Raw genomic sequence first — 12,771 nt, 5'->3', positions numbered from 1 at the left:
TTTTGTCCATCATTAAAATTTTTTGGTATGCACAATAACATCTTCTGCTCTTTCCCCACCTCCCTTTTGTGTGGACACTGACGATGAGTAATCCAGCCAAATTTAGCATCATTTCTGTCAGTAACTAATACATGCTGTAACATGTGACATGTGAGGAGTTAACTAAAGCATACTGTGTTCTACTGCATAGGGATAATATGAGCTAACATGTGCATATGCTGGGCTAAGTACTTTGCATGCATTATCTTCCTTGATCATGTTAACTTTACAGATGCAAAAATTGAGGCCCAGTGATTAATAATCAATCTGAGGCCATACAAGCTAAGTAGAAGAATCAAGATTTGAACACAGGTATTTGGATCCTCTCTAGCCCATACATTTAATCATTGCATTCATCTGAGATTTTCTACATGTCAGGCATTAAATTATGTCAAATAATTCTGCTTTTTTACCCATTTTATAATTAAAAATCTATGCATTGAGTTCATTTGCAAATAAGGTTCAGAGTGATTCATAATACATATGAATTGACTTTGATATGGTTTAAAATATCAGGAAATGGATTAAAATAAAACTAAAACTTTTTAATCTTAAATTATAGTTAATAGCTTTCGTTTTAATTTATAATTTGGGGTGGGGGCTGTTGGAGACTGAACCCAGGTCCTTGTCATCTTCATTAATAATTGTAGTACTTTAGGAATTCTTTTCTATTATGGCTTCTCAATTATCACTAAGTAGAACAATGACCTTCATAGATGTGATACATATTAGAATAAGAAAACTTGTGAAATTAGGGAAATGATATTTAGTAAAATTGAACATCAAAGGATAAATTATTTGGGGTTATATTACTTATTCAATAAAATTAAAACCTCATTTAGAGTTTTATGTTTAATTCATCATTTTCATGGCAGTAGACAATGAAATATTTTTCCAAAGCAAATGTACCCTCACTTTTAAAGGATTAATTTTAAAAGCAAATAAAATGAATGTAAATCTCATTCTTGGTAATAAGAATCCAGCATCTTGGCACTGACATTGCTATTATAGAAAAGAGGCATGTACAGTAATTGGGCCCTATGGGTTTCTACTTGCAGCAGCACAAAGAGAGGAAAAAAAAAAATGAAACAGCTGGTGTCTGTGGCCAGAGTAACCAGTTCAACAGGCATTGTGTGAAGCTTGCATGGAAGTAATAAAGCAAACCAAATACCCAGTGAGAACCAGATACAGAAATACAATCATCAGAGTGAGCAAGACATAGTCCAAGTTGACAGATCCTGAGCTAAAGACAGTTTTTGTTTTTTAAGGTATAGAAATAAATTTCATGTGTCTGATCTGAACTGGTTAAAAATAGAAATTTAAAAGATTAATAAGTATTATTTTATTTTTTTTTTACCTTCCCTGCACAATTTGAGAGGTTTTTGTTCAGAAAAGAGAATTCAGACACTTTTCCCATCTATATAGTTGGTAAAATTCTTCAACACTTTCTGTTCTTTCCCTGTTGCAAATGGTAAAATGTCCTGGCATCAGTTGTACTATTACCAGTGGATAGCACTGTTCTGTCTTTATAAATAAAACCATGTTTTACTCTCTCTTTAATAAGTAGTTCTGATTTTACAAACTGTCAAGCAATTTTAAAAATCATTCCAAAGCCAGTAATGTATCCTCAAACAGGTCTACACTAAAGGAAGGAAATAAGTTGGACTAATTTATGGGAAATAGAGCAGATAGAAATGCACTATAATTTTACTGATGATCTTGAATCCAGCAACAACCTCTAGCAAAACTGAACTTTCAAGTTACCAGAAAGTAACTGGTATTCAAGACGTGATAATCAACTGGGCTCCTTCCAGTACAAACATCATCAATGTAATTTTCTCTGTAATTATTACTTTCTCACCTCTTATGAATTACAACATAAACAGAACACCCCTTTCTTTGCCCTGCCCAGGGAGTTAGGTTTGAAAGATTTCAAGGGCTGACAGCAGCCTTTCCATAGCAGCTGACAGCAGTTGTCATCCTGATGGTACCTTCAGACTCTGCAGCTCCAGATCTGTCCCTACAATGAGAAGAGACTACATATACAAACCAGTATATACACGGATTTGAATTACTTTGTTTCAGAAATTCTTCCTTCAAAGAAATCATAGAGTATAAGCACAGATTGAGTTCTATAATATTTTCTATAACTTAGAAAAGCACTGTGAGGCTGGGGAGGCAGCTTGGTGGTAGAGTTCTTGCCTAGCATTTCTTTAATTCTAGCCATATGACAGCTAATCTTTTGTTTATTGTGTACCTTTATGGGTGTTCTTTTGTATTCAGGCACTATAAATTGCAAAAGTACTTTGTCTACATATTTTAAACTGTAATGTAATATTGTTTTCTCTTACTCATTCCTCATTCTTGTGTTTCTCTTACTGGTGAAATATTTTCCATGCAGTGTGGTCACTACTATTCTTCCACAGACCTTTAGATACTCCCTAACTAGTCTGATTTGATAATGTGAAACATGTAATTGACAATTTAGATTTCTTTTTTTGGTTTTGTAAAAAACAAAAAGAGGTGTACTATTGAAATCATAGTAATAATATTTCACCTATAATAATATAAGTGGTGCTTAATGTGGAACACACAGTAATTTGATTAAGTGGTGACACTGAGAAAATAGGTAAAGTTTTTTTTTAAAAAATATAATTTGTTATTCTTCATCATCCAACTTCAAATTCAGTTTGCTTTGGTTGAATCTGGGAAAAATCTGTGAATATAGTTTTCCAAAGAGCTCATAAAACATAGGTTATAGATACATAGAGTTTCATTATATTATGCTTATATATACTTACAAATTTACACAATGACCTTTTAAAATATAGAAAAACATTTTAAAGAAATCTTGTATTTAATTATGAATCAATATTGCATTTTTAGTTATTGATTATGTATTTTGAACACTTTTTTATCTTTAAGACAATAACATGTTATATTTCACATTAACAAAATGAAAGCTAATAACCACATGATCATCTCTATTGACAGAGTAAAAGCATTTGACAAAGTCTTCAGCAGCCTTTTGTGACAAAAACTTTTAACAGTTTAAATATAGAAGGAAAGTTTCTCCATGTAATAAAGAACAGTTATGAAAAACTCCTAGTTAAGATCATAATCAATGGGAAATAACTAAAAGTGTTTCCACTAAGATCCAGTACAAGTGAGAGATGCCCACTTTCAGCACTTCTATTCAACGTACTAATGGAAATACTAGAAAGAGCAATCAGAAAAGAAAAAGACATAGAAGACATCTGAATCAGGATGGAGGAAGTAAAACTATAGTTGCAGATGACACAATTGTGCAATTGCGCCAGGTTTCCAAAAAATTCTAGAAATAATAGATGAATTTGGTAAAGCTGAGGAATCCAAGTCAACATACAAAAATCAGGAACATTTCTTTACACAAATAACAATTTAGAGTAAATTTAACCAAGGAGATAAAATACTGTTGAAAGGAATTTAAGGAGGTTCAAATAAATAGAAGGATATTCTGTGATGATGAATTGGAAAAATTACTATTGTGAAAATGTGTATATTCCAAAGCAATGTATAGATTCAATACAACCTCTATCAAAATTCAAATGGAGTAATGCATAGAAATAGGAAAAAAAATCTAAAACTTATATGGAGCCAAATAAACTAAAGCAATACAAAGAAGGAAAACAAAGAGGAATGACATTTCCTGATTTTAAAAGATATTGCAAAGCTATAGTATGGCACTGGGATAAAAATAGAAACATTAATTGAGCAGAACAGAATCCAAGCATATAGTTAAATCAGTATTTGACAAGGTCATCATGATGGGAAAAGGATAATTCCTGAATAAATAGTGCTGGGAAAATAGATTTCCACATTCAAAAGAATGAAATTGGACCCTTATCAAATACAAAAGTCAACTGGAAAGGTTTAAAAAACAACTGTAAGAGCTGAAGCCATAAAATTCCTAAAAGAACATGGGATAAAACTCTTTGACATTGGTATTGTCATTTCCTTTTAGATATCATAGCAAAAACTCAGGATCAATGACAAAAAAAAAAAAAACCAAACATATAAATAGAACTACAGAAAACTAAAAACCTCTACACAGCAATAGAAACAGTCAACAAAATGAAAAAACAACCTAGGCACTAGGGGAAAAAAGTATTATAATAAGGGGTTGATATACAAAAATTTTAAAGAATTCTTACAACTCTGTAGCAGAAAATCTAAAAATAACAGAAATATTAAATAATGGACAGATGACCTAAATATATCTTTCTCCAAAGATATAAAAATGACCAATAATAAAAGGTATTCAATGTCACTAATCTTCAGGCAAATACAAATTAAAATCATTGTGCAATATCACCCCAGAGCTACTAGAATGAATATTATAAAATAAAATAAAATAAAGTTTATTAGTACTTCTTTTTTGCTGAGGCTGGCTTTGAACTCTAGATCCTCCCGCCTCAGCCTCCTGAGCTGCTGGGATTACAGGTGTGCACCACTGCACCTGGCTAATAACTTTGTACTTCTATAACTCTACTACCCATTATTTTCAATCTGGCATTCTACCAATAAATATTGGCAAGGCTGTGAAGAAAAGGGAGTCCTGGTATGTTGTTGGTTAGAATGTAGATTGATACAGTTACTATCAAAAACATTATGGAGGTTCCTAAAGAAATTAAAAACAGAACTAGCATTTGAGCCAGCAATTTCTATTCTGGGTTTATAGCCAAAGGAAGTAAAATCACCATCTCATAAAGATATCTGTACTTCTATACTCCCATGTCAATTGTAGCATTATTCACAACAGCCATGATATGAAACAACCTAAATGCCCATCAGGGGATAAATGGATAAGGAAAATGTGGAATATATACACAATGGAATGTCATTAGGCCTTTTAAAAGAAGGAAATCCTGCCATTTGCCATGACATTAATGGATATTAGGCTAAGTGAGTAAGCCAGACACAGAAAGAAAAATATTACATGATCTCATTTATATATGAAAATTTTTTAAAAGGTCAAATATACATATACAGAGAATAAAACTGTGATTACCCAGGACCAGAGAGCAGGGAGGAAATGAGATAAAGCTTAAAGGACACAAAGTAGCAGACAGGATGAACAAGTCTAGAGATCTAATGTAGAACATAAGAACTACAGTTAATAAAATTGTATGGTATATGGGATGCTTGTTAAGTATATTTTAGCTGTTCTTTTCACATATGCAAAAAAGTGATTATGTAAAATAAAAGTCATGAACTTTGCATTACTATGATAATCATTTCACTATCCATATGTATCCATAACACTTTGTTATGGATAAATCTAAAAGATACACACAAAAAACCCCCACATATTTTAAAGGAAAACTTTTATTTTGTGGGTTGAGAATAAAATTCACCATATTTTAATATATTTTATTAATTTTATGTTCTATTTAATATATGATGTCATTAAAACAGAATAATTAGGAAAAAATATATTACCAAAAATGAATTGAATTTCAACATTTACATCATTTGCAAAGTGTCTAGTGAGGTTTAGGACTATTCAGGGAGAAGTCTCCTTTCCTCTGAAGTCAAAGACTTGGTATTTTGGGGATGGGGTTACCAGGGATGGAACTCAGGGGCACTGGACCATTGAGCCACATCCCCAGCAGTATTTTGTATTTTATTTAAAGACAGGGTCTCACTGAGTTGCTTAGTGTACCTGTTTTGCTGAGACTAGCTTTGAACTCTCAATCCTCCTGCCTCAGCCTCCCAAGCTATTGTTATTACAGGCATGCACCACCATACCCTGCTATAAGTTGGTATTTCTATAACTCTGTTACCCATTATTTTCAATCTGACATTATGCCTTAGGTTAAATTTATCTATAGCTAATGTAGGGGCAAGTTATAGTCATTTAATTCTGCTGTCAATTTTCTAGGGTAATTAATGCATTTCATTTTGCTTGAAAGAGGATTTAGAAATGTTCTTCCATGTTAAATGCCCTGTGGTTATAGTTTTCCTTTCTCAACACAGACAGGCACTACTTTCATACAAGCACAGATTTAGAGGAAGACAATATGCCCATACAATTTTTCAAAGTCCCCATTTGTACACAAATGACAAACAGACCACTCAGGTTTGAAAGACATAGTGGATACCATGAAAGAATAATATAAGGATACAGGACGTGACTGAAATAAAGGGAGACTGCAGATTTGCTAGAAGTTGGTCTATTTATGTTTCATTTTCTATATTATTTTCTGATCATCTGGTCTTAAGTCTGATGTACTATTATATATTATCATTTTCATTTGTAAATATTCCTTTGGAAAAGGAAAAACCTATTTCTGTGTCTTTCTTGGAATTATTTTTCTTTCCTTTGCTTGATTCAACAGGTGCAATGAAAAATACATTTTGAAAATGTTTTTAAAAATTGTCCAAAGAATGTTTCCATCTAGTAACATTATCTTGTTTCTTGTTTTCAACTCACAGGGTGTGCTCTGTGCAGCTCCTCTGATTTTTATCATCCCCTCAGCATGTTATCTGAAACTGTCAGAAGAACCAAGGACACACTCAGATAAGATTGTGTCCTGTGTCATGCTTCCCATTGGTGCTGTGGTCATGATTTTTGGATTCATCATGGCTATCACAAATCCTCAGGACTGTACCCATGGGCAGGAGATGTTCTACTGCTTTCCTGACAATGTCTCCTTCACAAACATCTCAGATTCTCACTTTCAACTGACAACACAACTTTCCATTTTAAACATCAGCTTCTTTCAATGAGTTGACAGTTTTAAAAATATGCATGTTTTCATAGACTTCTAAACCACTTAATAATATTCACATTTGTCTCTATTTATATGATAAAATTATCATTTTGGCATTTATCAAGACTTGTGTTTCTTTACTCTTCAGTGCAATGTAAGAGATAAAGAAAACTGAATATATTTTACTGTAAACTAGAACAAATGCTTCATTCTACTGACCTCAGTACACTGATGCTAATTGGGGAAAGAAAAGTGAAGCCTTTAGTGTTTGCTGCAATCTCATCAAAGCATTACTCTTTTTACTTAACATGTGAGCCAAGATATTGTGCTCCAAAATATGTAGGTGATTAAGAGTGGGATTTTTGTGTATGTGTCCTTCAGGACAGGGAAAAAAAAATGTCTTTAAAGTATATAGAATCGAAGCTAGTGGGAAGCTAAACAATTAAAAAGAATGACTATCTGAAGAACAAACAGAAGCTATTATAACTTTAGTAGCATCCCTTGTTTAGGGGAAAAGTGGATCCCTGGAGTAAAATGCTCCCACTGTTAAGAAGCTTGAATAATAGATCTGATGTGCTGACCCAGGTGTCTGAGGAAGCAAAATCACCTCCCAATTTTTGATGTTGTGGGAATATGATGGTCACATTATTATAAAAACAGAACACACACATGCATTGTTCTGAAGCGTAAGCCTTAAAGACTATTTGTGCATCAAATTTGGAACTCTTGAATTTGCAGTGCTGGCAGGAAGATACAATGAGAAGCTGAACTGCATGACTAGAAGCTGCAGTAAGAATTAGAGCTACACAAGAGGCAACATCTCTCTCCTCAGAGACATGTTCGAAGCTCTTATTGAGTGGGTCCTTTGGAAGTAGCTGCTGAAATGGGGTTTGTCCTGCAGGGTATTGACCAGGAATCATAACTAGTGAGAGGGAGAGAGAAACAGGATTGGAAAGGAAAAATAGAACTGCAGTGCAAGCTGGCGAAGCCTCCTTGGAGTTCACGGAGAATCTGGAGCACATAGGACCCATCAGAACTCTCCCAGTTCAGAGTAAATAGCCAAAGTTTTAGTACTGCTGCCTCCATCAGTGGGAATGCAAATGGACACCTGGGGAAGGAAGAGCCCTTGGGCTAGGCAGCTCTCTGCAGCTGAGCACTGGACAGGAAGTGAGAGCAGGAGATTAGCTTCTGCTGATAGCTGGGGCACCACAAGCTTCCTTCTTAGGGGAGGTCTGGAAGGGACAGCTGTGTCCACCACAGATGCCCTGAATTTTTACTGAAGACTTGTATACATTTTAATGAGAATTTCACGTTTTCATATTGATGATGATCTTTAAAAAACCAGTGCAACATTGCTTTCATTTTCATTATAGTCTGTACTATAATTTATCACAATTATACTGATAGTCCCTGCAATTAATATCAAAGTCAGGAAAACTCACCGATGAGCTATTGCAGTGAACAAGCAGTAGTCCTTGACTTCTGTGGGAAAAAACGTAATCTTTCTCTTTTTTTTTTTAAATTTATTTATGACAGCGGAATGCATTACAATTCTTATTACACATATAGAGCACAATTTTTCATATCTCTGGTTGTGTGTGTTCGTGTTTTCATACCTGTACTTTGAATAATATTGATCATCACATTCCACCATCATTAATGACCCCATGCCCCTCCCTTCCCCTTCAACCCCTCTGCCCTATCTAGAGTTCTCATAAAAAAAAAAAAGCAACAAGAAAAATTGGACCATCTGAATGACTTCCTTATATCAAGTAGCAACCAAATTATATTCCCTACCTTTCATCTGTATTTCAGTCAGATTGACCATACATAGTTGTACATTGATTATTGCCAAATAAGGAAAAAAATACAAGAAGAATTAATATATACACAATTTGTTTTTACAATTCCACAGGTGAAATAAGGAAAAAAAAAATCCAAAATCCATACCATGTATATAAAAAATAGCTTCACAGTAGTTTAAATACAGTAGCAAGAGTTGAGTTGTCATCACATGACTCCTGCTAAGAAAGCCCTAAAGAGTACCAGGAGCCTGAGCCTTGGCTGGTTAGGGCTTCAGTTGTGGCTTTTGCTTCAATAAAACAGTCACTAATTTAATTAAAATCCTGTTGACTGTATAGCTTTTCTGTATTTAACTTGTAAATTTGTTTCTTACAGTTCTTTAAGTTATGAGACAAAGCTACTTCTGCCTATTTTTAGGTTAGGTAAAATTATTATAAAAATACTTTCCTTCCATAATAAGGGAACGTGAGACATTTTTGCAACAGTTTATTCCTACATTCTTGAGACTGAGAAATACTGTTCCATGTAGTTACTACTTAAAGTCATGAGAGATGAGATATTCAAGAGTGTACAGAGAGGCATATCAAGAATAACGTCATTAAGCACTTAACCATCTATTATCTTGTACTTTGGGACATGTTATTCTTGATTCTCCAAGTATTTGAAAAGCTCCTGGTAGGAACTAAATGCAGCATCTAATTTGTTTGTTATTAATCACCTGTAGAACAAGACTGTCTTTGACCTAGTTATCAGGAACATGGGTTATCAAGATCTTTAAACTGATGAGTGAATAAATCTTAGGAACTCACATCTATTTCACAAGAATATTTGGTTATTTGTTTTTCCCTGAACAGAACAGCATAGTGGCAAAACAAAGCAGAACCTCTACCCTTATCTACTTTCTGCCTCAATTTAATCAGAGATTTCCACTGAAACTTATTCATTCTTAACTATTGCTTGCCCCTAACAAAGTAACCTGAAGGAAGTAAACCTCTTTGAAGCTGTTACTACTTTAAAATTTACCAAGCATTTCTTAGTTTTAAAAAGGTGGTGGCAGCCAGGCACTATGATGTACACCTGTAATCCCAGCTAAGGTGAGACTCCCAATCAAGAGGCAGAGGCAAGAGGATAGAGAGTTCAAAGACAGCAACTTAGCAAATTAGCGAAGCCATAAGCAACTCAGCAGGAGTCTGTCTTTAAATCAAATATAAAAAGAGCTAGGAATATAGCTCAGTGGTTAAATGCCCCTGGGTTCAATCCCCAGTACTGAAAAAAAGGAAAAAAAAGGTGGTGGCAGAAAGCAATAGTATGTGTTAATGCAAGCATTTTGCCATATGCTTCCATTAAAGATATTAGTTGGATGTCATTTGTGTTTAGGAATTGGGTCCCTATCCATTTCACTTAGAATTCTAATTTCAACCTCACCTGAATCATCTTCAAAAATCAGTACAGGTTAACTGTCTTGCCTCTGAACTCTTTCCAGTGGTGTCAAGAAATACCTGTTCCCTCTTGTCCTTCCCAGAAGAAGTCCAGATCCAGATTATCCAACTAAGAAAGTCCCAAGAAGTCCTCCACTGGAGTCATGCTGTATACTTTTTCTTAATTAATGACTTCTGTCTCATTTTCTGCTGCCCCCGCCCCCCATCCCTGCTCAAGAAAGCAGTGCTAGTCTGTTTCTTAAGGAGGGGAGGCCTGCAAGAGGCATGGTTCCCATAAATGCTCCATGGACTGTGCCCAGAAAATTAACTTTCCCAATCGGATAAGCTCTTTTAGAAATTTACACTTACTCTTAAAAGTGCATAAAGTATTTACCAGTGAACTGGAGACACCATGAGCTAGAGAACACATAGACCAGGAGAGAAAGCAATGATTCTCCAGAGCAATGGTTTTTCAACTTCAACACGTCAGAATCACCTCGAGGACTTGAGAAAACATACATTTCTGGGCCTCCCCACAGAGTTTCTGGTTCAGTACTCTAGAGTGGGGCCTGAGAACTGCATTTCTGAAAATGTTGTTGGTTCAACAGACCACATTTTAATAAGTTTGGAAGTTGGACATAAGAAGGTGCTAGGTAGGGACATCTGTTTAGAGTCTGGGGCAAAACTCGAGCAAGATGTAGGAAGGAAGGGGGAGGAAAATTGAGAACAAAGGAGAACACAGAAATTAAAGCCTAAAGTCAACACAGCTGTGGTGGTTAAACTGAAAGCCTGGTTATAGCCTGCCAGCATTCAGGGACTGAGCTTTATAGCCATTACTGAGAGAAGGGAGACCATATACCAGTTCCTCAAGAGTACACCAAGTTTTCTGAGGATAAACTCAACAGGATGTCTCACTTGGAATATTACTCAGGGAACATGAGTAAAACTGGGTTATGAATAATGTTCCATTTTTTTTCCCAGTACTGGGGATTAAACCCAGGGGCACTTTACCAGTGAGTACATTTTCAGCCCTATTTATTTTTTTATTTTGAGACAGGGTCTTGCTAAATTGAGGAGGCTCAGATTGCAGGCATGTACCACCTCGCCCAGCTTGAACAATGTTCTTGATAACATCAGGCAGGTGAAGAACTGATATACTCTTACAAGACACTTGATCCACTGATGTTTGCTACTAAACAAGGAAAATTATCAGCACATTTAGCTTTGGCATTTTCATTATATTATTCATTTGTAGCAATGTGTAAGTGGATGTCTATTAAAACAAAAACAAACACACACTAGACAGTCTGATCCTCTTTTTTAACACCCATTTGATTCCTGTCCTCACCAGCTAGCACCCAGGATAATGGTGACTTCTAAAATGAGCATTATGCTTTCAGGCTCTTCGTCTTCCAAAATGATTTTTGTATTACTTCAAGAATTACCTTCTTAAAGCATGCTTTGCATAAGATCACTTGCTTACTCAAAAGCTTTCCATGAAACTTGTGGGATGAGGAACAAACTCGGTAGCCTATCTTCAAAGCTTTCATAATGTGACCTCAACATGCTGGTCTGGCCTTATCAGCCATCACTGCAAGAAGGAACAGTTACTGGAGCATAACTAAAGCATGTCTTTACACTGAAAATGTTTTGTATGCCCTTTGCTTTGCCCTTGAATTCTTGTCTTTCTCTCATCTTTAATGCCCAAAACCCTCACAGAAATTCTGTCAACCCTTCTGTCTTCTCCATGCAACATCCTTGACAACCTAATTGCAATTTACAAAATTCCCTCCTTTGAAATTTTGTAATTCTTGAGGTTTTTACATGTAGGAACCTTGTGGGGCAATCTATACTAAAAATTCCTTGAGAACAGAGAATGTGTTTTAAAGCCTCTTTTCATTCTTTATAGCCCATGGCATGATGCCTTGGAATATAGTAAACTCTAAAATATTTAACATGAGATTTATGGTGCAAAAGAGAAACTGGATATTTGTACTAAGAACAATGCAAAACACTTTATTGGATTTTTCCAGCTATATTGATTATCATTCAGTAAAGTAGAAATTTAATGTGATATAGTCATTTATCTAACAAGCTGATTTATATAATTGGGTTTCCTATTTTGCTTTACTATGCATAGAACCTTCAGAGAAATTTTGTGGCTTTTTTTTTTTTTTTTGGTAATGGCGATTGAACCCAGGGGCACTTTACCACTGAACCACATTCCTATCCTTTTTTTTTTTTTTTTTAATTTTGAAACAGGGTTTTGCTAAGTTGTTTAGGGCCTCACTAAGTTGCTGAGGCTGGCTATGAACTTGTGATCCTCCTGCCTCAGCCTCCAGAGTTGCTAGGATTACAGTTGTGCACCCCCACACCGGGCATGTTGAATATTCTCAAAAAGTGCATACAAATCAGCCCTTACCTTTTCACTTGTTTAATTAATTACTAAATGAACATTATTTGTATCTTTCTTAATCATAAACTCCTTGAGATCTAAAGTCATGTCATATTTAGTTTTATTTTTGACATCATATGGTCATATACTTATTCATTCAAGATGCTCAATAAACACTTAGTGACTTGAAGTCTTGAAGTTATCTAATTTAGACATTTTTAATGCATATTTAAATTTATATTCCACCAGAGAAAGGTACATTCATTCCTTTATTTAATATTACTTATAAAGAAAGAATCAAATCTTAAAACCAAATTGTGTTCATGGTTTAGGTTCAGTTCTCAGCAGACAAAAGAGGAGG

At 34.8% G+C, this 12,771-nt stretch overlaps 1 protein-coding gene across 2 annotated transcripts in view; it reads left to right on the top strand.

Annotated features, from left to right (window-relative positions):
- Window positions 1-6,848, top strand: part of Slc38a11 (solute carrier family 38 member 11) — a 50,730-nt gene extending 43,882 nt beyond the window's left edge. For both annotated transcript variants that reach the window (XM_046447543.2, XM_046447544.2), the window contains one exon: window positions 6,517-6,848. In XM_046447543.2, the coding sequence (XP_046303499.1) occupies window positions 6,517-6,810 (294 nt within the window). In that variant the 3' untranslated portion in view covers window positions 6,811-6,848. The remainder of the gene's footprint in view (window positions 1-6,516) is intronic.
- The last annotated feature ends 5,923 nt before the right edge of the window (window positions 6,849-12,771 follow it).

Source organism: Marmota monax, unplaced genomic scaffold (genome assembly GCF_021218885.2).
Source record: "Marmota monax isolate L192 unplaced genomic scaffold, Marmota_monax_Labrador192_F-V1.1 WCK01_AAM20220418_F8-fsc00007, whole genome shotgun sequence".
NCBI classification, from domain to species: Eukaryota; Metazoa; Chordata; class Mammalia; order Rodentia; family Sciuridae; genus Marmota; species Marmota monax.
The sequence above is the reverse complement of the archived record's forward strand: the minus strand, read 5'-3'. Positions and strand labels throughout refer to the sequence as shown.